This window comes from Plutella xylostella, chromosome 13, assembly GCF_932276165.1.
Source record: "Plutella xylostella chromosome 13, ilPluXylo3.1, whole genome shotgun sequence".
In the NCBI taxonomy this organism is placed as follows: domain Eukaryota; kingdom Metazoa; phylum Arthropoda; class Insecta; order Lepidoptera; family Plutellidae; genus Plutella; species Plutella xylostella.
Window position 1 is genome coordinate 6,068,878 of NC_063993.1, and position 27,258 is coordinate 6,096,135.

Here is a 27,258-nt window from a genome sequence, read left to right on the forward strand (position 1 = left end):
TAGGTAATTATTATTATTATAGTGATATCTGAACAATTAAATTGTATTTATTTGGAGATTCAATCAAGTACATGAGAAAAGATCAACAACAAGTTTTTGCATTCAGAGAATAGTTGATGTATGGCTTTCCAAAAATAACAAAGTCAGAAATGTAACTCGGTAAAAGTTTCATTGTCCAAACTGAAACATTATTTCTGGCTTGGCACGGATCGGCGTGGCAACATCGTGTCAAGTATCCCGGCTCACCTTATTCTGCAGTACAAAACGGTGCTATTGCAATTTCACATTTTAAAATGAGAGAAATGTAGGATATTACTTAGATAAACTAAATAATTTGTGAACTATTTTATACATATAATACTGATGGTACCTAATTGCTGGTCAGTGCAGTGTAAATTAGATTGTTTGTATGTATAAAAAAACAATGTGTGTACTTATACCTAACTAATATTGTATAGTGAATCAGTGATGTCTCGCTTCATCTTTTATATTTGTCTCGTTGTCTCACATAATCATGCCATTTCCCACAGTCGTTGTTTCAATAAAATTACAAATTAACGATGCTTTAAAATTATTGACGTAGAGATTCATTTTATTGTTTTATAAATTATTGCACAAGATGTGTTTACTGTTTATGGGTGCACAAAAGGTGCAATTACTCACCTACTATTTTATCTGAGTCACTTAAAACTTATTGATACATAGAAGAGATTCGGTAGCTGCCAACTATCGAAATATGTTTTTTAGTAAATATAACATGAACACATTCATTTATACCTATTTATTACATTTTATTATGTAATGCAGAAACATTGTGCTCATTTGCTGATTCGGAAAATTATTTAATTGTACATTTCTACTCGTAATGTCGTTATATCTACTCACCTCCAATACCCGTTAAATTATCTATCATGGTTCCAGCTGGCCCAGGGGGGTCACTATAGAAATCTAAAACGAACCAATGACAGTTGTCACGCAATCGGTATGGTCAATAGAGCTCTTAGTAAGCGCAGCAGTTTAGTTTTTGTAACAAAGCTTTCGATCTTCTTTCATTCCAAAAATCTCGTTGTAATATGCGTAATTATCTACGGATTGCATGACAGCTCTCGTTTGTTCTTTCTAATTCTCTCGTTTTAAAGTGCCCCTGCTGAAATGTCACAGAGTCGTATTGATTTTTATTTATTCAGTAGTGTTATAAGCTACTTAGTCCCAATTTAAGTACCCCAGATAGAGCACGACTAAACCATTTTTTCAACAATAATCCATGTGTTAAAGCTCAAAACATAGTGACATTCGTTTAATTTAATTGATTATGGCTAATCCTGGGTTGTAGCGTGCTTGCTGGTTCTGTTGAAAAATAAACTACTTTCTAGTGTTTATTATGTACCTTTAGTGTAAGTTATAATGAATAGAGGTGCGTTTTCATCTGTCATCAGCGTACAATCTTCGTCATTTGTTTTATTAGTGACCGCTAGGAGGCGCTGGTATAAAATAATATGCAAAGTTTTTCTTCCAGAAGGGCTAGTACGGGGACGGGGCGCATTTAAGACGTGACAAGAGTTTTGCATCGCGCTCACTCACATCGCGCAGCCTCAAGAGCGAGCCCGACGGAGAACTGTGCTACAGGGCTAGGTTAAATATGGAACCCACACTCGAGGTACCTACGGACATTCCCTCAAGGGGCATCCTCCCTTATTGCACGTGAGAGGTTACTTATACAAAATTCTGCTAGCAAGATAAGTGTGCGTGTCTGAAGTTGGTCGCAAGACGGGAACGACGAAACGTCTTACAGTTGCATTTTGCCTATTGGTTAATGTTTCGTAGCTAAAGTACGGTCGCTAAGCACAGCGAAAAACGGGCATTGCCCTTATTATATTCGTCTCTGTCGCACGCTCATACTTATAGTGCCCTCAAGCTCGCACAGTAACCTTGATGGCCAGCGGCAGAGATGCAAAGGTCAATGTTCGATTTTCTCTGTGCTTGCCGACTGGCCTATAGCTTCAGATGGTCTTGCTCTCTACACGGAAGACTCGTAGATGACGATCTGGACGATGGGCGGCTTCTCGGCCGGAGCGGTGATGTTCCTGATGGCCGCCTCCACCGCCGCCTCCCACTCCAGCTGCCGCTTGTCGGTCATGCCGTCCTTGTTCATCCGCGGCATCGTCACCTGGGAGGGACAAGGACAGGTATAACTTTAAATACTGGATTTAAGTAAAAAAGACACCTAATTAATTTTGGCCAAGACCCACTTTAGGATGCTGAGCCAGCGCAGCGGTATAAAACAAGCACCAAATGCTCCGATACCCAGTCGTGCAGTTCCCATAATTAGTTTTAATGTCACATTATGAAATTTTTTTGTTAGGTACCTACATTGAAAGCTTCTGAGTCTGTACCTAAATGGCCAATAAATGCATATTTGCAGACAGAAAAAAATAAATAATAATAAACTTATCTTTTGAGTTAATTCAGTAGGTATATTATATTAACTTTTAGGTATCTAGTATCTACTTCTAATGTTAGGACTTTGCCGTTCTCTGCAATCTCTGCATCCAACCTACCTAACCTACCATGAAGTAGGAACATGTCGGGATCAATTCCGAGTCAAAGACCCGATTATGCCTTCATTCAAACTAAATGAGAGTTGAAGAGAATCACGTTGTACCCTGAAAATATTTTTGAGCTGCAGAAAGATTCAATCAAATGATAAGCGTCTCCAATGCACGGCGGACTTTCTACCGACGACAAATCGTTACATTGATTTTATCCTAAGTATATTTTTACGGACATTCTTACCTAAATCCTACTACTTAATAATATAACTGCGAAACGTCCCTTTTGTAAAATCATGTAGGTATATTTAGATTAAAATAGAAACAAAGAAAACTTAATCGATTGTAATCTTTTACTACATTTACCCTTTGTACAATCAAATACAGATCTATGTATTGTAAACAAAGAAACAGATTATTCCGTCACGCAATATCCATGATTGGTGTTGAAAAACGTGACCCAATTTAAAACTCTAATGAACACAAGAAAACTTTCATTTCATTTCTTACCCCTCGGGTAGGATAAAACGATTTGCACCAAACACTGGCATTTTCTCTGTATAGCAGGAAGTCAGTCCCAGTGGCATCATCGAATGAATTTACCCACATAATGTTTCACATACGCTGGGATATCAAAAACTTTCGAGGATACTGGTCTGGTGACCTTACACAAAGTAAGAGTGATACGATTGCTTTCTGAATATTTCAGGAAACTAAAGTTACTCTAACTACTACAGTTAAGATAAGTTTTAATTCCTTCGAGAACTTTGTAATTATATAGGTAGGTAGGTTTAAGTATTTAAAATAAAACTAGGTTAATATAATATTTCGCATTGAACTAGTGTAATCGTATAGGTGAACTTTGAACAACAATACCCACAAGTTCAACTTGAATAACAGAAACAAACTAAACAGTAGCTTTAGTAAAAGCTCATTAAACCAGTCTCGACCATGAAGATTTCATGTTTACGATAAAAGATCGCTAGATGGAAACGCGCCATTTCAGTTACATTTATTTCATATTTTGTAAAAACAATTAAGCCCCAGTATAGCGGTTAATCTGCGTATAATAAAATAAACGGTGTTATTGCCCTTGGGGCTGGTTAGTCACGAAGGTGTTAGCGACATCTGACAAATGAAGTACATTATAAAACAAACCATTGGTCAGCTTTAGGAATTTGTCACCGATAGGCTCAGAAGAATAAGACATTTTGGGTAAGGTTCATCACGGATGGTATGCTGAAGTTGACGCACTTACATCTTTTTCTACCTATATTGCTTACATCTTTCTCTACCAATATTGAATAGTACTCACTACTATAGGGTGTTTAACCCCCTTTCGGCTTAGTATACCCTTTTTGTAACACCCTGTATATCTGTTTGATTCGATGAATGTGGATCCTAATGCTATTGAGTATTTAAATTGACCATAATATACTGTTACCGCTTTATGTAGAGAAATAATGTGATTTTAAATAAAGCCACAGCATAATGACATAGATTAAGTATGCCCAAAGCCTAGCCACAACCAAATTACACGAGGGGATTTTTATTCCTCACTTTGTTGGAATTAGTTGAAATGGGAACATTATTTTAATTGTGTCCCTAAAATAAATAACACAATTTCATTTGTATCACAGTTTTTTTCAGATTCATTTACACAATTAAACTGTTTACACTTTATTGTATACTGTGTTATTGTTCAATAAAAATGTGTGACGGGTAAAAGTACTAACGTTAAAGTCAGTGAAAATTCCGCCCTGTATGTAATATATTTAACACTTTCATTATAGGCATAAGTAAATATATAATCAGTAGTAGCTACTCCACCTGCGTGCGTGCTTGAGCTCTCACTAATAAGATACTAAATTAGAATGTCTGACAGTAATGATCAATGTGAGTGTTTCATTTCTTCGTCTCATTGTTCGTGAGAACAGGAGAGTTACTCTATACTGACGAAAAAGGAACGAACGGGAGCTGTCGTGCAATCAGCACGTTTAATACAACGAGATAGAGTCGCGCAGTAGCGATGCAAACTTAGTTTTTCGTCATGTAGAGTAACCCGCCGGGAATGTTGGCGGCTGTAGCAAAGACGATCACGCATTCTTAGCAGAAAAAAATGTAAAACATTTCATTTTCTTCTGTTATTTTGTCTTCAGAAAAAATATTTAGTTCTAAGTTACTAAAACGTCCCTAATAAATACGTTACCTAATAAATACGTACCTATTTATTTAAGTTTTTTTTTGTGATTTAAGAGTTAAGTACTTGAATTCTTAAATGAAACATTGTAGTTGAGTTTACTACAATATTTCAGTTTTATGCCTGCGCCAAAAGAACAGCTGGAGCTCAAATAATTGTTCTTATTTAGGTATTTTAAGAAAATGGTTAATAACTGAAAGACCCAATTAACTTTATGAGAGTGAACTTTATGAATTAAATTATTTTGTATGATTTTTAACTTTAACGTCGTCGTGAGTTAGAATTTTATTACCTACGTAATAATTACGTATTTACTATGTAACTTTTAATAAAATACCTAGGCGCTTTTTATACCAACTCTGACCTCATACAGGGTGAAGCGTTCGTATAACTCAGTGAAAGTGTCACTGAGTTATACGAACGAACTTTAAACTAAGGTGGTCGATCCTGCGTCAAAGAGTGCTGACTGCATGTAACCCTTTTAACACACAGAACAAACCCTAGTCCAGATCTAGTGTTTGTTATCGCCAAGCAAAGAAAAATGACTGAAAGCATTTATTTATACCTATGACTGAATAGTAAACTCTTTGGCAGTAAAGTTTGTGATGTATCGAATGTTAGCATTGACACGATAAAAAAAATAGAAACCGAAGGCCGAGCGATGCTGACGCACTTTACCAATAGATGCGATCGAATTTAAAAGCTATGAAACGAAGAAATAAGTGTTGTATGTTATCACATATCATATCGCATCGCAAAAGCTTTGTATAAATACCGTATCTTGTCGCTACCTGCGGCAGATAACATAATACATACATAACTCCCGTGGCCAGACTCTCTATCTTTTCAAAAAGACGTGCATGTCAAAAATTAATTCATAATTAATAACCCTTTAGATGAACCCTTTCAACAATTAATTCATCCTATATTCAAAATAGCGCACGATGATCCCCGCTGAAGCACTATCAACACATAAGGAACAATGATTGATTGAATAATAAATAACATCGTTTCGTTTAAGATTAGGAAATCCGATAAAGTAAACATTATTAATTATATCTACATGTAATATAAGTATTAATGAGTGATAATGATAAATCGTAATCGTTTTATGACTTTTAATCGGTCTGTAATAAACTATTTAAGACCTACCTAATCGGAAATAATAAAATATCACGCGTGATTTTTATGTAACAACATTTTTTCAATTATTAAAACGTCCACCTCATACATTTTTAATTAAACAGGGTGTAAAAGGACTTCTCATGTATTTGTAAGCTGAAACATCTCATTTTCAAAGTAAACTATTTTCACCGTAATCCGATTTTTATTGTAGAGTCCTTGTCATCACGGAAGATTTACGGCAAAAGCGGGAACTAGGAGTGATATAGGTACTTATTCATACGATCTGACACGAGTATGACCTTCTCGTTAGATGAGTAGGTACATTTATGTTCCTTGAGACTTGAGTCTATCGGAGTTCAGTGGTGGAGCGGACTCTAGATTATATTATTATACAGGAAGAAACGATACCATGAATTTCAATAATGATTTTCTCATTGTTTTTACGATATACACAATGAGAACTGGTCCACAGCAAATCAGTGGTTAAACACTATACCTAATTCATATTAAAAACAAATAAAAGCTATGAAAATTGGTAGAAAAATAAACAAGTTTCCATAAAGACGGCCAATACCAATAAGCAAACGTTTCCAAACCATTCGGCGCTTTTATTAGGCCATAAAAGTAAAAGGGGGAATGTTACCACATTGAAACATTCGGACGACCTCTCGTATAGGTTTGCTGAACAGTCTGGCTCTACAAATTTTTAGCAGTATTCAAGTTCAATCAAGTATAATACATAACATATAGAAACCTACGTACGTTATTAAAAGTTGTTTAAGTCTGTTACCTGCTAGACTAATTTATAGAGACAACAACCTAAATTAATTTTGTGGCTAAAGCGGGTTTTTGCAATTAATTTTATCCGGCTAAGAGGATTCTCTAGACCCTGGGGTTTGGTCTATCTGTGCAGGAGGATGACTAAATTGTTGATCGATACGTACATACATAGATGCATACTGTAGAATCCACGTCTGAGTTCGTAAAGAAAGAAATTGATACATTAAAGCTATATTTTTCCTTGACGATAGCATGGAACATTAAATATTAGGCCACAACAAATACATACATACATTTATAAATACTTACAAATAAACATAACTAGAGGTAGGTAATGTAAGCAAAGGCATGTCAAAAATATGAAATGTAGGATCTAAATGTTTATTTCAATGAAGCTCGTTAAATCCCGCAACCAGATGTATCACAGTAATAGATAAATGAAACAGTAAATTTGTAACAAAAATTTAAAAGATCAAGGTTCAGAGAATTCGGGTAGGTAATTACAGTTTTTCATTTCAGATCTATGAATTTCGTAGCTCGGCAAAATTATATTATGCAAGGTCGGATACTGAAAAACACTGGATATATCCATAAAATCATCGCATTATTAGTTCAAAGCTTTAAGGCAATGGCCAAAAAGTAATGGGTAATAAACTAATGGAGGCGTAAACTGCGAATGATCCATAGATTCATATTTAAGCGCTACACCGTTCGGAATTTTAAGCACCTACTTACTTTATTTTTTGGGATTTTATTATATCGTGGAAGAGTCATAGTTGATTTCGTTCGACCTATCAACCTTATTATACACTTACTATATTATGTAATACGGATATGTATAATATATGTGTATAATAACGGATACATACATACTATTGTATCATAGTAGTTATGTAGCTTTTTCCCAGGTTTTACTACGATTAGAGTACGATGGATTTGTACTCTAAATCCAATACGTTGGAAACTTTGATGACAAGTGGATAAGTAATTATAAGATATTTTTTTTATTTGTGTACTGTAACAATGTAAACGTGTTGTGGCCATGTTGTTGCCTTGCTTTTAAATTTATTAAGTACATTTACACAACCGAGAATAAAACTTCCTCGGTAAATACTTTTTTCCCAAAATAATACTTTGGGAAAGAAAAGCTTATTAGTTCTCATACTCTCGAGACAATGGAACACAAAGGAGTAACATCAGTGGGTATAAAACAAAATCGAATTTGGATCGAGCACGCCTCGCTTCAATAAGATAAGACCGATCATTTGGGGCCGTTTACACTGCTGTCAGCTGTTTCTGACGTGTGTTTATTCGATCCGACACATGGTGGATGGGATCTGTCATGCCGCCTCAATCGTCCGATGACGTAAGCAGTATTTATTTGGATTACTGGGATTACTCGTAAATCGTAAACTATGACTGCGAGTTTGTGAGTAGAAGTATAAATAGTAAAAATGTGTATTTGTGTATGTATAAAATTTATTTAATTTTTCTCCTTGCTATCATCTAAGTAACTTGGATTTTGAATTCAATGCCACAAAACATGGTCACTCTAAAACTAATTTAGTCATAGTCACGGTACCTACCTATTTGATAAATGCATAATCTATTTTTCTTGTAAAAAGAGCGCTAAACATCGGTTTTATGTGTGTCTAGTTTAAGTGGTAAGACCGTAACAACTGAGTACCTATCAATCAGTAATATAGATACCTACAACAACAGTTGGGGGTGAAAATTATTCAGCAGATAACAGCTAAGTGACATCGCTAGAAATTAATGCGGACGAGACGGTTTATCCCTGATCGCAATAGATCGCATATAAATTAAAGATTTAGGCAAATGTTTAGAGCAAGAAGTACGGGATTACAATGCGAATTGCTGGTGATAGCTTGAGCTGTGGATCTATATTGTGTTTACAGACCGAAATGTTACAGGGTATCCAATTCTAAAGGCATGTACAAGTTGTCAAATTTAATGCCGACTCTGAAGGCACAAATTTTCATTTTAGCAATGTCATACTAAGTATTTTTGGCACTGTAACATTTATAGAATATTTTACAAATAATTTTAGGTTTAGACAATGGTAAATTTATATTTATAATAATAATAATAATAAAAACGTTTATTTATGAAAAAAAAATGGATATTAGGGTTTTCGGGTTTCTCGTAATTCATATTTCAGACTTAGAAGATAAGTTTGGACAACCCTATTTATAGCAGCCTTATACCTAGCACGGCTAACTAAACATAAAGCAAGCAACTGTTTTATTTTTTCATATTTTTCTTGCCAATTAAAGTTTAAAATCGTTTTTTTGCTCTCGTGTAAAACTTCCAAAACAGTAGTCGCTTGTTTTCAGTTTAGAGCAGCCGATCACCTCAGACACCAACTCACCACAGTAAGCACCTTCCTCAGATCGTGCAGGGCTGACACGTCGACCCCGCGGCCGGCGTCGCCCAGCCGGCGCAGGGTGTCAGCCAGCGGCCCCGACAGGGCGCGCAGCTGCTGCCACGAGCGCGCGTACTGCCGCCGCACCAGCTCGATGATGGTGGAGGTGAGCGCCAGCCCGATCAGGATGTAGAGCGTGCAGAGCAGCATGTAGTTGGGTTTCTCTGGGGAGAGGTGGTGTTTCAAGGATTTGGCACGAAAGTTTCTAAAATATACTAGTTTGATGGTGGTCCTAAAAATGATATTGTAGGTTTAGAATTGAAACTTTGATATGTAGTGGTGTTGGAGCGAAGGCTAGAAGTGAGGTGGCGAAAAGGTAAATGCACATTATAATAATTTTTGCTGCAAATAGTAATTTGCATTGTGTGTAAAAGAAATTTTGTGTGAGAGATCCAAAGAAGGGCATTTCCAATAGTAGGAATGCTTTTTTAGAAAAAGTTGTTGAATTGGTAAAATTACTTGTTGCGTAACATCCATGGGATTATAAAGTTGTTATATTTTAAAAGCTTCTGATACATACGTATACGAGATAAGTTACTCTGTCATTAACTCAGCACAATATCATCAGTCATCCTTCATTATAATATTTAATGGAGTGTACGTGTAAGCTTTTAGACTGTGTAAATTATTCATGCAGTGTGATATACGCTAAGCTAATTATACATATAGTAGTTGGATATTTTAGCAAACTAAGATGTTAAAGGGTAGCTTAATAAAATCGTCTACCTTTCTTGGGCCCTAAATTCCAGAGACGCATGCGACATAGAATAGGTTAGCAAAAGTTCAAGTCAATGCTAACCATTATTGCTAACATTAGCTGCGCAGTTACAAATGTTACAATACAAATGATAAGTATACCCATACATAGACATACATATTACATATACTTGTACTGAAATAAAAAAGTTTATTAAAGGTAGAATATTTCTACATATACGTAAATACAAGTTATTAGATACGGACACAAAACTATGATTTGTCCTTCGACAAGTAGCAAATCTATAGGGATATATTCACTGACAAATTGACTAAAAGGTCCATACAAAGTATTCCATCCCGAGTTTTAATCCTCTTCCTCCATCATTATCATCCAGCTAGTTTTAATCACACAGACCTAATAATAATATTTACATCAAGCTACAGAAACATAAAACCACCCCCACTCACTTGGAACAATATCCCCGAACCCTATTGTAGTCATCGTGATGAAACAGAAGTAGAAGCCGTCAAAGAAGGTCCAGTCCTCCTCCCACATCTTGAAGAGTCCAGCGCCAGCGGACAGGTACACGAATAGGAACCCCACCCCCCACACGGCGTAAAGCGAGCGCTGGCCCGTCGGGTTCACCTCTGATACTCGGCTGCAGCAGCCTGGCAAGGAAAAACAATTGAGTGTTGCGAAAGAGAGCAGCCTATTAGGAAAAAACAAAATTGAAGGCTGCGAAAGCGGTAATTGGAAGAGGGTGACTCAGGCGTAGGGTAAACTACCACAAAACATTAGCAATTACCATGGAAGTAATAATACAACAGGAATGCGCACTCACCAAAATGATGCAAACAAAAATAGACCTAACGTATTCACCTTAAGACTTATATTTGAAGTGAAAGAGGCCGCGAGCCGATAGAGAGGGTTACCACAGAGCCCTTCCTCTCTTTCTAACAATTGCCAGGATTTAGTTGTGTAAACTTTAGTAGATTTTGTACGAAGAAAGCTATGCAAAAAAATATTAAATTAACTCATAGACTACTGTATATCATATCATTTTCAAAAACAAATTTATAATAAATCATTATAAACATGTAATTTTAATGAAATATTTGGTATTTGTATGAATAATAATTTCATAAAAAATATTGGTAGTTTTTCTAAATACTTTACGACAAGACCGAAGTTGTCAAGATGACGGATGACGTTTATACTGTTGTGAGAGACGTTATGGTTAGGGTGACCATTCATTCGTACTTTTGAATCACTTTCCATTAATAAGGACCTGTTTCATTCAACTTTTTGTTTTATTTTATACCTAAGTATCATTAGGTATTATTGTGACTGTTATCTTATAAGGCTGGTAAAGAGTTATGAGCATATGTGATAGATATGAGTAATATAAGATAATTTATCAAGCTTAAAACCGGCGGAAGCACTTAGGTTGAGATATTTTTTTTGAAATCTTATGATTTTCATCAACTACACTTTACTAGACTATGTAAACGGAACACCCACAGAGTAAACAAGTTTTAGGTACATAGTTGCGTTTAATGTTAACCTGTTTTGACAATCTATACAAATTTTACCTTCACCCCATTTGTTTACTCAATTGTCATATCACCAAAATACATTCGTACCTACATTGCAATCGAATTATTCGAATAATAGGTGACTTTGAGACCATCGACACCTATTCGCGACATGATAGATTAGAAGTGATGTCTCATGAATTACCTAAAATTATGGTCACCAAAAATAGAAAGAGATGGAGGGCTCCCTGCTGACTATCTCTGTCGGCTCGTTTTTTTGGTGCAGTGCGCATTCCTGTTGTATTATTACTTCCATGGCAATTACTAAGCTAGTAGCGTCTTCGCTTGTCAAATCTGACGTAATTTGTATGGATCTGACAGGTATTTGACATCGAGCGACGCTGCTTACGTATTTTTAATTTGCTAATGCGTCGGTGGTCATGTTTGTACGGTAGCAGGTCGAACTAAAAAACTTTTGTTTTACCACTTTCGAAATTCTTAAAAATTGCTATTGTAAAACGTAAAATGTTATGTTGCTACCAAAGTTTATAATTATGTGGTTGGTTGCGTAAGAACAAAAGACATTGAATCAGACTTCCTGAGTCAGTCCCTTTCGGCTTACTACACCCTTTTTTGAACACCTTGGTTAATATTTATATCCGAAGATACGACTACATCCCCGTGTAAGGAACCTTATTATACAGACAGCTTGTTAAGAACGCTGAGAATAGATTTTTGTGGAGCCCCTATAAGATGTTGGCTCAGCAGTGAAAGATATTTGCAGATATTCATTGTACTCGTATGTACTCTACTGAATTTTTCCTCATTTCACATGTAATGGAAGAGGCCTGAGACAGTCTATGCCAAGATATTTTACCCGATTCAACCAAGCCCTACATTTTAGTTTATACATTATGTACCTAATCTCTAATTTTTTATTGAAAAGAATTCTGACATTTTATAAGTGATGCTACTAAAAAAGTTCTTTACCGAAAAAAGGAAAAATTGCGATCCATTTCTGGGCAATATTTTTTTCTTAATATTTTTATACAAAAAGATAAATCTAAATAAATTTACTTGCTCAAGTTAACTAATACAAAAATAACAAATATTTCAATATAATAGCTGTTCCCGCGAGCTTCGCTTCGCCTTAATAAGTTTTTCGTTGTTTTTCCGTGGGAATTCCGCGATAAAAAGTAACATATGTGTTAGTCCAGGGTGTCAGCTAACCCCATTCCAAATTTCATTAAAATCGGTTCAGCCGTTTTGACGTGAAGAAATAACAAACATACACACATACATACAAACATTACATACACACATACACTTAAAAACTTTCGCATTTATAATATGAAGTAGGATCACGACTCACGACCAATGTATCGAATTAATTTTAATTGCTTTATTTTATTCTTTAGCATGGCATCACTTCCTACTAAATTCAGGGATAATAAACCTTTTTAATCAATTTCAAAAAAAGATTGTCTATTCGGTAAGTACATATATGTTCGTTTCTTGCCTCCGTTCTTCTCCTTAGACAGAAAGAGCCCCCCTTATCCGAACGGAGAGTAGTTTGTAAAAATTGACGTTCATCAGAAAATTTTATATTTTTACGATGAATAAAAAAAATTGAGTTTGAGAGTTTGAGTTTATGTACTTATGTAAGATTATTGGATCTGCACCATATTGACATATGACAATATATTAGGGCTAATAAACAAATATTAAAAATTTTGTAAATGTTTATGTACTTACCTCGTCACGACCCATTACGTCCCCACTGCTGGGGCACGGGTCTCCTTCCAATGAAGGAAGGGTTTAGGCCTAGTCCACCACGCTGGCCAAGTGCGGGTTGGTGGACCCCAACACAAGCAAGCTTGTGCTGAGAGAGTTGTCGGGTAAGTGGGCAACCCGACTGTCAGATGTTTTCAAGCCGCCCGAAGGCCTCTGACTAGGCTTAACGACTGCTGCCGAAGCAGCAACCGGGACCCACGGCTTAACGTGCCGTCCGAAGCACGGAAGCGTCCAGAAAAGCACCACTTGAAATTGGTCACCCATCCAATGGCTGACCGTGTCAGTTGTTGCTTAACCTCAGCGATCAGTTACGATCACTGAGGCCCGCTCGACTACGGACGCTTCGTAGCTTGCAAATTAATAAGCGTCAATGACAAAATACTATTCAATAAATCAGGTTTACTGTAATGGTATGAAAGGATAACTGCTTTGAATCAGTTGTATATTTTAAGTATATTATAAAATGGTAGGTAGGTACTTCGCTACTTTTTTCTTCCGCTGTTGAAATTTCAATGGGCAAAGTACTTACCTATGTATGTTTATATGCTTGTTGGTATGTATGTTTGTCCACGCATATCTCCGAAACGATTGATCCGATTGTCACTATTCTTTTTGAGGGTTCCGTACCTCAAAAGGAAAAAAGGAACCCTTATAGCATCACACTTTGTTGTCACCACCTTTTTTCTCGGAAACGGGTAAAGATATCAAGCTGATATTTCGTATAGATGTACATAATTATGATGAAATTAAAAGGAAATTGAGATTATCTTTAATTGTATTTTTCACTTTTTGTGATATATTTAGGTACGGTAATTATTTCTCACCTTTTAATTTGGAGCGCCGCACTTAATAAAATGGATACAGGGACTAAAAAAAATATATTATAGTCTCAGATGTCCAGACTCGTATTGAAAAAGTGCCCAGCCCAAAAAGGTTTGTGATCTCTGATTTGTCTAAAATTGATAACTGTCAGAATTCCGTAAAGATTACTAATTACAGTATAAGTGACTTACTATTCTCATTGATAATCATGTAAGTAGTTTTACAATTTAATTCTCATCAGAAACTGAAAAGTCTTTATTAAACGATAGTCTGAAAAACACCTGGCTCGAGCAACTTGCGGCGACCAACGTAGATTGCCTGTCTGAAGTGTCTAGTGGATTGAAGGTCGACCCGACATGCGGTTTAGATAGGTTAACTATCTGTAGGTACGCAGTTTTTAAGAGTTTTTGTTTCTCCGTAAGCCTTTTTTTCTAAGGAGCAAAATATGTGTTATGTATTCGTAAGGTGTCCCTTAGGCTTACGGAAAGATTACTGAATTCACATTTGTATGTAGGTATTTACATAATCTTTGGAAATTGGAAAAAATATGTCTATGAACAAAAGATTACACAAGAAACATGATAATATTATGATAAAATAAAAACTTTAAGGATTATTTATTTTTACTGCTATATCTACTACCTATACCTGTTTACATGTTTCTTATCTTCAGATAATTATCTGCATGTATATGTGTACTCACGGGGCATAGCAGGCATTTGTTTGGCAAGCACCGACACCACTGTAGCGAAGACGCGACCCAAGTCCGCTATCACAGTCAGAGTCAGCGGGATGCCGACTAGCGCGTACGCAATGCAGAATAGCCTCCCCCAAAACGTTTCTGGTACCACGTTGCCGTATCCTGGGAAATTACTTAGTTAGGTATAAAGAAAACAGTTTTTATTCTGTGCTTATAGGTCCACAGTATAAGTTGGTGTATATGTCGCAGGCATTTTGTAAGATCTCGCCGTTTACATACGGCGTCGGCAGTTTACAAACGCTCGCTGTTTTGTAATATGCCGAAGGAAAAATGTAAATTGCCGTGTCATTTTATAATATGCCAAAACATTTCATTGACAATACATACGCCGTTTACAAAATGCCGCGGCAAATTGAAGAATTTAGTTCTGGTTCTTACCACGCGCGGCGCTGTTGATCACGACAACAAAAATGGCGTAAAGTAGTGGTTTTGTGACTCAATAAATACTCAAAACAGTGCAAATATTACGTGTGTAGAAGCATTTTCACCAAATAATTGTGACTTTAAAGTCATTTATCAGTTCAGGAGCATTAAAGAGGCCGTAGACAAACGACAAAGTTTTTGAGGTTATCCCGCACCTAAAAACTACTACGTTATCCTTAGATCCCGGTGTACGGAAGACACATGCAGGATATTAATTTAGAACTTCATAAATTGTTTAGTAAAGGGTTTAGCGTTTTCCTCAGTTTAATGCATTCGAGCACCAGTGATTGTTTTTATCTGGAATTGCCTAGTTTTATTGTTCTGTGTAAATGACTACGTTTTTTATTAAAATGTATCTTTTTATTAAATATTTAAACTTATGTAGTACCTGCTTAGGTACCTACTTTAGAAAATAAAAGTAAAAAGTCTTACTTGAAATCCTGAAATAAAGTCAGATTTTCCATTTGTTCAAAGTTCAAACTGTGTTTTATCATGGTCACCCTAAAACTTCAATTAACATCGAAATCAGAACGATTGAAAGAGTTAACAATATGCCTTCGGCAAATTACAAAACAGCGAGCGTTTGTAAACTGACGACGCCGTATGTAAACGGCGAGATATTACAAATTGCCTGCGTCATATAGATTGTTTCCCCTGAATACATGAAGAGACGGGATCCTAACGGTCACATAGCGGACGGGAAGACTAAAAGTCGCATAACTTTTGAATGGCTAAGCCAATTTTCATAAAATAAGGCTAAGAACATTTGGGATAACATTACCTAAGACCCGATTTTTTTACCAAAAATCCATTCAGCTGTTTAGGAGCTACGCTATCACAAAGTTATAACACCCTTCTTTAACATCGGTGGTTAACAAAGTGAACAGTAACAATGCTTACATGTATCTACACACCTATAGTGGTGAGGACGGTGGAGGAGAAGAACACGGCCTGCACTGTGCTCCACTTCTCCTCCACGGGGGGGAAGTCCCGGCCCACCTCCAACGCCAGCCCGCTGGATGATGCCTCCTCTAATACCTGAGTGATGAAAACGAAAATCTGTTGAGCCGTTTGGGAGCTAGGTTACCATAGACAGATACACATACATGTTGAACCTATAACACCGCTCTTTCACTGTCAAGGGTTAAAAACCAGATTGTAATGCAAACTGATACGGCTGGTCCGGCAATAATCATGACTGCTTGTCGCAGGGGTTGCAGTTGAGAGGGGGTTACTCTAATGTTAAAAATGCTCGAGGTATTTCTTTGGCCATGTCTTCTCCTCAGTGACTAAGTACTCGTAGGTATTGTCAAATGTGAATTGGTGGTAAACTCATAATCATGACAAACTAAGTTATTGTGTAAAATTTTTCGAGCAATAAATAAGATTCTTTCCTATTTTATTCTTGGTTGATTATAAACTTTCGGTGAGCTGTTCTACAAAATAAACTCGAAAGGGTAGCACCATCCTTCTCTGTTACTCAAAATTGATTCAACGTAATTATGTTAGCGTTACCGATACACGATACATATAGGTACATAAAATACTCTGGTAGAGATACTTTTCAATAGATCCCGACACGTATTGGAGAATGGATACGTAAACTGAGTACAAATTCTTTTGACGCATAATTTATGGAGACTTTTGCAAAAAATTCGTTACTGTAGAGTCGCTTGAAGTTCTTTTATTAACGTTACTGAATAAATTGTAGATAATATAGGTACGTAACAAAAAGTCAAGATTTAGGTAATTACTATTACGAAACACTACTCACTCCTTCTTATCTACCTATCTAATCCTTTCACCACAGTGACAAGCCATAATCCAGCTCTAGTTTGTCTCCGAGTCGCTAAGAAGACTGCTAATACCACTTATGGGCTATACTATACTATACCTAATATGAATATACTAGTTAACAGCACACATGTATATCAACTCGGAAAGGAATCGTAACCGTATCGGGCAACGCACACTAATTTGTAACGGAACGTAATGGCTTCTCCTTGGGACCAGCTCGGGTGAAAGGCGATACGGTGACGATCCGTTTACGTTACGTTTATGTATGCTGCGACCTTATACTAACTAACCCGTTCATAAGCAGCAAGATGATCGCTAAGCACGTCCTTGACGCTATAGCTGTCGCTGGCGTTCCCGGCGCCGCTCTGCGCCACGAACGCCAGTAGGCTCTCCCGCTCCTCCATCAGGCGTTGCCGGTAGTACTCCTGCTTCGCCACTTCCGCCGGATACTCCAGGGCTCTGAACACCTGGGTGGATACCATAAAGTTATTAGTTTCTTGGCTCTATGGTACATACAAATAATTTAAGTCATTGAAGATTAACATCACTAATCGAAGAACGAACGAACGAGAGTTGCAACGCAATCGGCACGGTTGATGCTAGGAAAAACACAACCACTCCGCTATAACTATAACCACGACTTTATCTCGTTGCATTAACCGTACAGACCTATTATATGACATCTCTCGTTCGTGCATTCGTTGGATTTCTGTAATGGCCCCCCAGGAACTAAGTTTTGTTGTGTTGCACAGGAGTAAGTTTTGTTTACCTCGTGTTATTGATATCGTAAGCGTGAAAAGTCTTATGTGTTTGATAGAATAGTGATTGACCACGTGTAATAACGCCTGTCTTAATCAGTGTTATCCATGGATTATAGAACAGTTATAGCAAAAGCACAGTGGAATCTTTTCCTATTTGCAAGATAAAGGTAAATAACAATTCATTAGTTCGTAAATCCTAGCTAAAATGATAAGAGGTCTTCGATATAATTTATGAATTTATGACATAGCTTTGGAAATGTTACAATATTTTAAGTATACTTAAAAATCACGAATTATTATCATTATATTATCATGAAATGTTTACGTATATATGTCGCAGTAAGATAGTTATAGCCGGAATATAGTTATATCCCTAGGGATATGATTATATACCGGAACATAGTTATACGAAAGCGATTCATTACTATCTCACTAGGAATATAGTTATAAAACGGACCAAGTTTAGTGATATAGTTATATTACTAGATTAAGTTTAGTGAAATAGCTATTTGAGTGAAACCAAGATCTCACCTTGCTTGAAAAGAAATAAAGGTATCTCAAAACTGTTGATTAGTTTAAAAAGATTTGTTTGATTAGTTTTAATTGTGCCTTAAATTCCAAAAAATATCGTATTAATATATTATCGCTTTAATTATAATTTCAATTACTTACTTTAATACTTGTTCATGCGACAAAGTATTGTAAATGTAGGATTCCTATACCTCCATAAATAATGTAGATTTTTTAATGAATAAAGATAAAACATTTTGGCCTTGATCCCAAGGTTATTGAAAATGTTCCTGTAATAAAACGAATAGGTGTTCTACTAAAATATGTGCCTGTAAGAAGCATCCAGTGCTAGGTTATTCTAGATGTCACTATTCCTCTACTTGTCCGAACACAATTTTTAAAATATTTTTAATGAAACCATGATCTTACCTTAGTTGAATAATTGATAAGAGATAAAGATATCTCAAAACTGTTGATTAACTTTAAAAGACTTTTAAAATTTTGTTTAGTTTTGATTTTATTGTTAATGCTTAAATACCAATAATATGATTGTATTAATTATAATTTAAATTGCTTTAATACGTGTTAATGACACAAAGTAACTAACTGCAGAAACACAAAGTTGATTTTTTATAAAGATAAAACCAATATACTGTCGTTTTGTTTAATTATATGTGGTAGATTTATATTAGGAATACATAACTTAGGAATTATTATAATGAACTGTTGTTAGAAATCAGCAAACTCTTTTTCGTAAGTGTTGATTTTTGACTTCATTATTTTCGTTTCCATAATGTCGGCAAAGTTGCTGGTGTCGTCCATCGCCCCTCGGGGGGGCTTGTAGGGTGGATCCAGTTTCTGCTGCAATATTCTATCCCAGTATGTGTTTTCGAACCAAGGGTGACTTTTTATATCATAAGCTCCAGTTTTCATCGACCCCAGTCTCTTGTTTGGATCCACCTGTAGTATCCTCTTAAGCAACGCCTTACACCTCGACGACATCTCGTTAGGAACTTTAAAATTACCGATCGTTATCAATTCATACAGCTTAGAACGATCGGAGTGGTAGAAAGGTGGGTAGCCACAAACCATTTCGAAAACTAAAACTCCAAACGACCACCAGTCAACTGAAAATGAGTACCCTTTGCTAGTGATTATTTCTGGTGCGAGATACTCTGGGGTGCCGCAAGTAGACCACGTTCTATTTTTTACCACTTTAGCGAAACCAAAGTCACCAAGCTTAATATACCCTGACTCATTTATGAATATATTTTCGGGTTTCACATCTCTGTGTACTATATAACAATTGTGCAAATACTCTAAAGCCAATGTTACTTGAGCAGCAAAAAACTGAGATATTTCTTCAGATAACCCCTTTGATTTGCGGATGAGCCGAAACAATTCGCCTCCAGATTCAAAAGATGTGATAAAATAAATGTACAAGTTATCCTTGCATGAGAAACCCATATTTAATAAAAAAGGGAAATTAATGCTTTCCAACACTTGTTTTTCTCTGTACAACTGTTTCACAAGTTTCTTTTGGACGATTACTGCTTTTTCAATGGCCTTCATGGCGCAGTATTGAAGGGAGCTTTTATCACGGACCAAGTATACTGTGCCATAGGCTCCTGAACCGATGTTCTTTATAACATCAAATTCTTCTGGATTTCTAAAAGATTTTTTATTCTCAATTATTTTCTTTTCAAACTCAATCCTTAACATATCCAAATACCGCTTATGATTCAGATGCAAATCATACGTGTAGGAAGGTGGTTTCTCCTTTGTCATCTTAACTCAAACAGTTTTAAGTATATTCTTAATAAATAATATTAAACTTTAAATAAGAGTACGTACGAATTGATGGAATTGATAATAAATTCACAATCACATCACATCAATCATTAAATGACAATATGAAAACGTAGGTCTGTGATGTGCTGGCTAAACATTATCGAAAATAGGAAAACATTCCCCATCTTTCTATGGCTTGTCAAACCCAGAATGAGTTCTCAGAATAAATATTCTGTATGAGTGTTTATTCACGTAAATACACCTTCATGTACCTAAATTAAATACTGAATAAATTACCAACACTCCAGAAAACATAGTTACAATTTAATGTTATTTATTAAATTGTACAATACAACACAATTTTGAACAACGTAAAGTTCCTGAACCACATACCACATACCAAAGTTGTAGGTATACCCAAATCACAAGTTAACCAAAATAACATATATTTTGTAATTAGCACTAGAATTCTTCAAATTCTTCCTTATACAAGCATTTAGAGGATTTCCTAAGGATCACGGAATTTAAATCGGGAAAGTTACCAGTGTCCCCCATTTGACCACATTGAGGCTTGAAGGGAGGTTCCATGCGCATGTTGAAGACGGAAACCCAGTCGAGGTCGTTGAACCACTCGTGACTCTTCACCTGGAACGCCCCATCCTTGGTCATTCCTAACCGCTTAGAAGGTTCCAACTGCAGGAATGCTTTCACAATCGACCGGCACTCTGCTCTGACGTTGTCTGGAAACTTGTAGTGGCATGATAGCACCTTGTCGTACAACGTTTTTGGGTCTGTTGAAAAGAAGGGAGGGTTTCCGACTACCATCTCATATATGAGAATCCCAACTGCCCACCAGTCGACGGAGAATGAGTAGCCCATAGAGTTGATGATCTCAGGGGCTATGTATTCCGGTGTCCCACATAAAGACCATGTCTTTTTCGTCACAACTTTACAAAAACCGAAGTCGCACAATTTCAGGTATCCTGTGCTGTCTATCAAAATGTTTTCCGGTTTGATGTCTCTGTGGATTACTTGGCAGTGGTGTAGGTACTCCAGCGCCAGAACTATTTGACTCGCATAAAATTTAGACAGCTCTTCACTGAATTTACCAAATTTCTGCAAATAATGAAACATTTCCCCGCCAGAAATGTACGGCAACACAAAGTAAAGGTACACGTTATCTTTGAAAGCGCAGTGTAGTGATAAAAGAAACGGAAAATTTATAGCTTCAGTGATTTTCTTTTCTAGAATTAAGTTTTTAACATGATTTTTGTCCACAACCATTTTTTTCTCGACTACTTTCATGGCATAATATGATAATGTCGCTGTGTCCCTTACTAAGTACACTACAGCGTATGCGCCAGTCCCTATGACTGTGATTTGATCAAAATCTTTCGATCCTTTTTTGGTATTAGATACGGCATTGAATTTCTTATAAAATTCTAACTTTACTTTATTCAGGTAATTTAAATGTTCCAATTGATCCGCTTTAGTGTAACGTCTTGGAATTTCCATTTTTATCTGCAGAGGTTCTTATTTACAAATATTAAAACGTAAATTAAAATGATAATATTTACATTTTAACTAAATAATTGAAAATGTAAAGTTGTATTATGAGTTGTAAACAAAAATTTACAGAGGTTGGCAATTAAAGTTCACAGACTCAATGATTAATATATTAAACCTATTTATAAATGCATGATAAATGCCTATTATAGCGCGAGCTCTCTAAACAAATATATTTTTTAATTTGTCGAGGTGTCGATGTGCAATAGGGAATATGCATGTATTTTTTTTTATATTCTGATTCGATAGATTTACATTGCTTTATTATAGTAAAAACAAATTCAACGCCAAAAAAAGTAATTTAAGGTATTTTAAAGAAAGTCAAAAATTTATAACCGACACGACCACATAAAACACACAAAACTTTGTGTGACGTCATACCCTCGTTATTCAGCTCAGAGTAATGAGTTTTGCCAGTCGCGCCGACTCTCAGTTCTATGGGCATAGATTACAATCATAGAGAAAAAATAAACAATGAGGCGTTTGTTAAAAAAAAAAAAGTTCCTTTTTGGAGAAATAGATGGCGTTGTCTGGGGTTGTACCAACTTTTAAACCCTCAGAACACACTCAGATCACAATATGTTATTCTGTGAGGCTAACGAAATGTGAAAGTGACGTAGGTAGGTAGAATTGTAGTATTATTTTCTCTATGATGTCGATGTCACTGTTGCTTCAGCGTTCAGTGCGATTGTGCGTACAGCCGTTCTTTTCAAGTTTTCTCAGTTTCCTTGTGTTTCTCCTGTATTAATTGAGTTGTAGTTGAGCTATCTGCTCCTCCTCCCTTGATAGAAGAACTGGGTAGAACTATTCACAGAATACTTAGCACTATCCCAAGCCACATGCAGTCTGAGCCTCGGAAGGATGGCTCGCGCTACCACCCGACATTTAATCACAACTAGTGAGTTCTTATTCTGAGTTTAGTACTCTTTGCTCTCTATGTAATTTTTGACAGTTGGTACACTGCGTTTTCACGCCATCTATCGGCTTACCCAAAAGCTCAACTGACAGCTGTCAAGGAAAACGGCTCATTGTGATTACAATATTCAGAGATTGACAAATCAACATAGTTTACGTCATATTCGCTCTATGAAAATGCGTCATGTTTCAAACATTTGAATTTACGAAAGTTTTTTTGTACTTACTTTTCAATAATGATTTACTCGGTCAAAAATAAATTATAATCAAAAATATCTATGGAGGTATAATTTTGAAATAACCAAGTTTATTAAAAATAATATTTGACCTTTATTTGAACCGCATACATATGCCCTTGAAAGATAAGGACGACTTCTAGTAAACAGGCACTACTATACTAGGTCAAGAGTTTTGTAATAATGCAATGACAAAGGAATAAAGAGAGGACCTGGCATAAAAATCGGTACTTAAAAATATATCGTCGTCTCTTTTTAACTTATTGGTGTTATCCTACGTAAAAAATGACAACAGTAGTTTTGTCTTTGCCTAAAATTACAACATTGCGACCGGTCGCCATTTTGATTGACATCCAAACACAAGGTACTTCAGCTGTCAAACAATTTGTTTGTTTACATTTTTCAAGAAAAAAGCCGCCATTTTAATTGAAACCAAAGTTTAGGTAGGCGCATTTTTTTCGTGGATATGCCATGTCCTCTCTTTATTCCTTTGTCAATGTAATAATGGCACACCACAATAGCAATCTGCGTCAGACCTCTGAGGAGCAGGGGTCTATTATGTTATGTCCAGCAGAAGCACAAGTTCAGCGCTTTACGGTCGAAAACCTCTTTGAGTACATTATCACAGATACTATAAATATGAAAGGTGCCAAGTTTGACATGATAGGTTTTTATCATTTCTTTCTTATGATATGAACACTTGATGACCACTTATGACCGATTCTGGAAGTTCACACAAAAGCAGCTCTTTATCCAAAATGGCAAACGAGGACAAAAATGAATATTTTTTCACTGCTAGTGGGTATTCCCCAACTAAGCAAGAGGCATACAATCTGTACCTCAGAAAGTTACACGAGCATTTCGTACAGATTTGGAACAGTAATTCAGCTAAAGTGTCCTCGCCTGAAGAGTTCCTGAAGATAAAAATACTAGGCACAGGTGCTTTTGGCATAGTGTACCTAGTCCGAAAACAGGACACTGGAAAATACTACGCAATGAAAATGCTCGAGAAGGAGAAAATCTTCAGACTGAAGCAAATTGAGCACAGCCTTTACGAGAAGAAGATCCTCAGTGGCCTCAACTTTCCGTTTGTGGTGTACCTGAAATATTTCTTTAAGGATAACGTGTATCTGTACTATGTGCTGCCATTTATCCCCGGGGGCGAGATGTTCACTCACCTTCGGAAGATGGGCAAGTTCGAGGAGACCACGGCGCAGTTCTACGCGGCGCAGGTGCTGCTCGCGCTCGAGTACCTGCACGCCTGCGACCTCGTCTACCGCGACCTGAAGCCCGAGAACATACTCATCGACCCCAACGGCTACATCAAACTAACAGACTTCGGCTTCTGCAAAATATTGAAAGGCAGAACGTGGACGCTGTGCGGCACTCCAGAGTATTTAGCGCCGGAAATCATTTTGAGCAAAGGTTACGGAACCTCCGTGGACTGGTGGGCCCTCGGCGTGCTCATGTACGAGATGAGCGCCGGCTTCCCACCCTTCTACGCGTCGGATCCGATGATGATCTACGAGAAAATAGTGCACGGGAAGTACAAGGTTCCGAGCCACTTCTCCAGCGAGTTAAAACACGTTTTGTCTCATACTCTGGAGACGGATATCAGCAAGCGCTACGGAAACTTGAAGGACGGTGTCCTAGACTTCAAGAATCACAAGTGGTTCAAGTCGGTGGACTGGGAGAAACTGCTCATCAACCGAGTGCCCGCCCCGATCGTACCGAAGGTGAAGTCTCCGTGTGACACCAGCAACTTCGACCATTATGAGGACCAGAAACTTAAGGAAAGTGATAAGTGCTTGTTTGAAGATGAATTCAGTGACTTTTGAATAGGTTTCATGCTATGACTACTATTTTATATGATACTTTAAATGTAAGGTTACTTATGTAGGTATTGTTTTCAACTTCAAGCCTTTGTGTATTTATTTATGCTTAGTAAATTAATTAGCGTGTGTACTTTCATTTTATATTACTTAGGTACTTTTCTCTCAGAGTGTCTCAGACTAAATGAGACTGTTGCCAAGCTTGGCTTAAATATTACCACCATTATGGAATTTGGCAACGAACGAGGTGAATTCAATTTGGCATTTATGCAGTTCCGGCGCTTGAAAAGAAAAGCTCGAGTGTGTATGATTCATAAAATCACTTTGATACTGTTTTAATAAGCTGTAAGAGTACCTACAGAAGGGGTTAGTGAACTCCATAAACATGTTAAAATATAATTATGATATTAATAAATACTAATTGGCTGATTTTAGGACTTGCATTATTAGTATAACTATCTCAACAGAAAGTAGATGAAGAATTTATTTATTTATTTATTTATTAGGTTCACCAACATCAGTTACATTATACAATCACTGTTTAAAACTAGACTTAAAACTAAATGCACTGATAATTATAGGTGTACACTACATGTAAAATTAAGGCTTATTCTAAACAGTGATTGTATAATGTAACTGATGTTGGTGAACCTAATAAATAAATAAATAAATAAATTCTAAACTGACATACGTATTAACTTACTTAACTACGTACTTATTCTAAAGTGTTAATATATTATATAATAGTGTAAAGTTAATATTCTAAACCAACAGCAATTTGTAACTAGGTATGACTAAGTGTTATAATTGTTCGTACAAAATTTTACGGAACTGTGAGAAGGAATCTGCGTGAAGATCAATCAACCCACTGTGTGTATTGAGCAGCTTGCATAGTCTGGGGACTGGAGAGTTGGCCCCGAGTACGGTTCTTCGCCGTGGTGGGCACAATGGAGTTATTGGATACCTAGGTAGTCTAGATGGCACCCTGAGATTGAAACGACTAAGTAGCTGGGGACAGTTTATCTTGTTATGAAACAATTTGAAGAGAAAGGAAATGTCCAGCCAATCATAACGTTTCTCTAACGGTTTCACGTCGGGTGGGATAATCTGCTAGCCTTTTTGATAATCCCGACGTGTAAGCTAGGTGCGCAAGAAACTTTTTTTGCACTCGCTCTAATCGCAACATATGAACAGCGTAATGTGGGCGCCAAACGACGCTGCAGTACTCCAGTACGCTGCGAACAAGTGTGTTGTAAAGAGTGATTTTAGTTTTAGGCTTGCGAAATACTTTGCTATTCCTCATTACAAACCCAAGCATTTTATTAGCTCGTTTTGTAGTTTCATCGATATGTGGAATGAAGGTTAATTTTTTGTCCAACGTTATGCCTAGATCCTTAACTATCTCCACTTCCGTCAGTCGTCTAATTATTGTATTGAAATCATTGAGATAAAATGTTTAGGTAGTCTTATGTGTTACTAAAAAATATGATGGCTTACAAACAACCCTCTAGTTACGAGTAATAATGATTTCTACTATAGGCGTATCAAGTTGCGCTCCTTCTTAGTACATTATAAGTTACCTTTACTGCTCATCTCAGGTTTGTTACTGTACGGTGTTTTGCTAATTAGGTCATCCCGCCACTTCTCTCAAAATTCACAAACTATATACAGCACTACAAAACACACACGTATTGAAACTGTTTTACAGAATCTGCGGATATTGAGGTAAGTCTACGCTTTTATTCGGCAGTTACTAACTGCCAGTTAGGTGAAGAGGTCTATGACCACATTAATTACCACTAAAAAGCAACTAAAGCAGTGTGATCAAACCCTTACCAGTCCCCCACCAGCAGTATACAGCATCAGGGCCACCAGCAGCCCGACATGAGACAGGGCGGCGCGCGGGCAGAACCGCCGCCAGCCGGGCTCCGGCGGCGGCGACCCCATCAGCGCCTCGGCCTCCCATTGCACCTTCATTCCCTGGCACATGACGTCACGGGGTCACTGGCCGCACCATGCATGGCGTGCCAGCATCTGATGGGGACCTGGGGAGTTGAAAGGAGTGGTAGTACAGGGTGTTGAAAATGTGGGTAAGATGATAGGGGTGACTCGGTGATTTCTGAATAACTTTTGTTCGGTTGTTTTTTCGAATTCGTGAAAAACTTTTTAGTTTTACGTAGGTACTAACTAAAAGAATGGTCATATTGTTTTATTTATGTCTATCGATAGTTCCGTATACATAATCTATCAGAACAGAAGGCCTACGGCCTACACCTTAGTTTCATGTCTGTGTTACAGTGATCGTATTCTCGTGTGAGATCGATTTTTGCTTAGAGCTTGTAAATATTCGGGACATTTATGAAGGTAGATTCTAACTACATACTGTTAACTTACAGGATTACTAGAAGTTTTGCTACCTCTAAAAACGACCTCAATAGATTTCCCTAGACAGTTATGTTCACCTAACTTACAGATGTTGTACATTTTTAATCCCTACTCTCCTCAGGATAATATAAAATATACCTAGCCATAGGGGATAAAATGTAGGAAATATTTACTCACTATCTCGTTTCTTATTAAACTTGTAAGCACATGTGTAGTGGTTTTAGCTTTAGTTTATAGCTTACACCAGCGGTTCTCGTTTAGCGTTCCGCGGAACCCAAATGTTCCGTTTGAGGCCCTCAGGTGTACCAAAAAAAAACAATCCTGAAATCAA

At 36.8% G+C, this 27,258-nt stretch overlaps 4 protein-coding genes across 5 annotated transcripts in view; 1 reads left to right on the forward strand and 3 right to left on the reverse strand.

Moving 5' to 3' along the window:
- Positions 1 to 1,615: 1,615 nt before the first annotated feature.
- The window catches only part of LOC105391056 (TWiK family of potassium channels protein 7), a 28,393-nt gene continuing 2,750 nt past the window's right edge, over positions 1,616 to 27,258 (reverse strand). The window contains exons 2-9 of one of the 2 annotated variants that reach the window (XM_038111951.2): positions 26,379 to 26,587; positions 17,222 to 17,398; positions 16,049 to 16,172; positions 14,655 to 14,813; positions 10,268 to 10,468; positions 9,827 to 9,838; positions 9,047 to 9,264; positions 1,616 to 2,167 (exon numbers count right to left, since the gene is read on the reverse strand). In XM_038111951.2, the coding sequence (XP_037967879.2) occupies positions 2,018 to 2,167; positions 9,047 to 9,264; positions 9,827 to 9,838; positions 10,268 to 10,468; positions 14,655 to 14,813; positions 16,049 to 16,172; positions 17,222 to 17,398; positions 26,379 to 26,531 (1,194 nt within the window). In that variant the 5' untranslated portion in view covers positions 26,532 to 26,587 and the 3' untranslated portion in view covers positions 1,616 to 2,017. The remainder of the gene's footprint in view (positions 2,168 to 9,046; positions 9,265 to 9,826; positions 9,839 to 10,267; positions 10,469 to 14,654; positions 14,814 to 16,048; positions 16,173 to 17,221; positions 17,399 to 26,378; positions 26,588 to 27,258) is intronic. The other variant, XM_011562461.3, reaches the window with a different exon arrangement.
- LOC119692231 (cAMP-dependent protein kinase catalytic subunit alpha) lies at positions 18,798 to 20,045 on the reverse strand. The gene has a single exon (XM_038111953.2). The coding sequence runs from the start codon at positions 19,988 to 19,990 to the stop codon at positions 18,932 to 18,934; it is 1,059 nt and encodes a 352-aa protein (XP_037967881.2). The 5' UTR covers positions 19,991 to 20,045; the 3' UTR covers positions 18,798 to 18,931.
- On the reverse strand, positions 20,297 to 21,627 carry LOC105391055 (cAMP-dependent protein kinase catalytic subunit 1). The gene has a single exon (XM_011562459.3). The coding sequence runs from the start codon at positions 21,506 to 21,508 to the stop codon at positions 20,456 to 20,458; it is 1,053 nt and encodes a 350-aa protein (XP_011560761.2). The 5' UTR covers positions 21,509 to 21,627; the 3' UTR covers positions 20,297 to 20,455.
- Positions 23,269 to 24,675, forward strand: LOC105391054 (cAMP-dependent protein kinase catalytic subunit alpha-like). Its single transcript, XM_038111952.2, has one exon. The coding sequence runs from the start codon at positions 23,424 to 23,426 to the stop codon at positions 24,546 to 24,548; it is 1,125 nt and encodes a 374-aa protein (XP_037967880.2). The 5' UTR covers positions 23,269 to 23,423; the 3' UTR covers positions 24,549 to 24,675.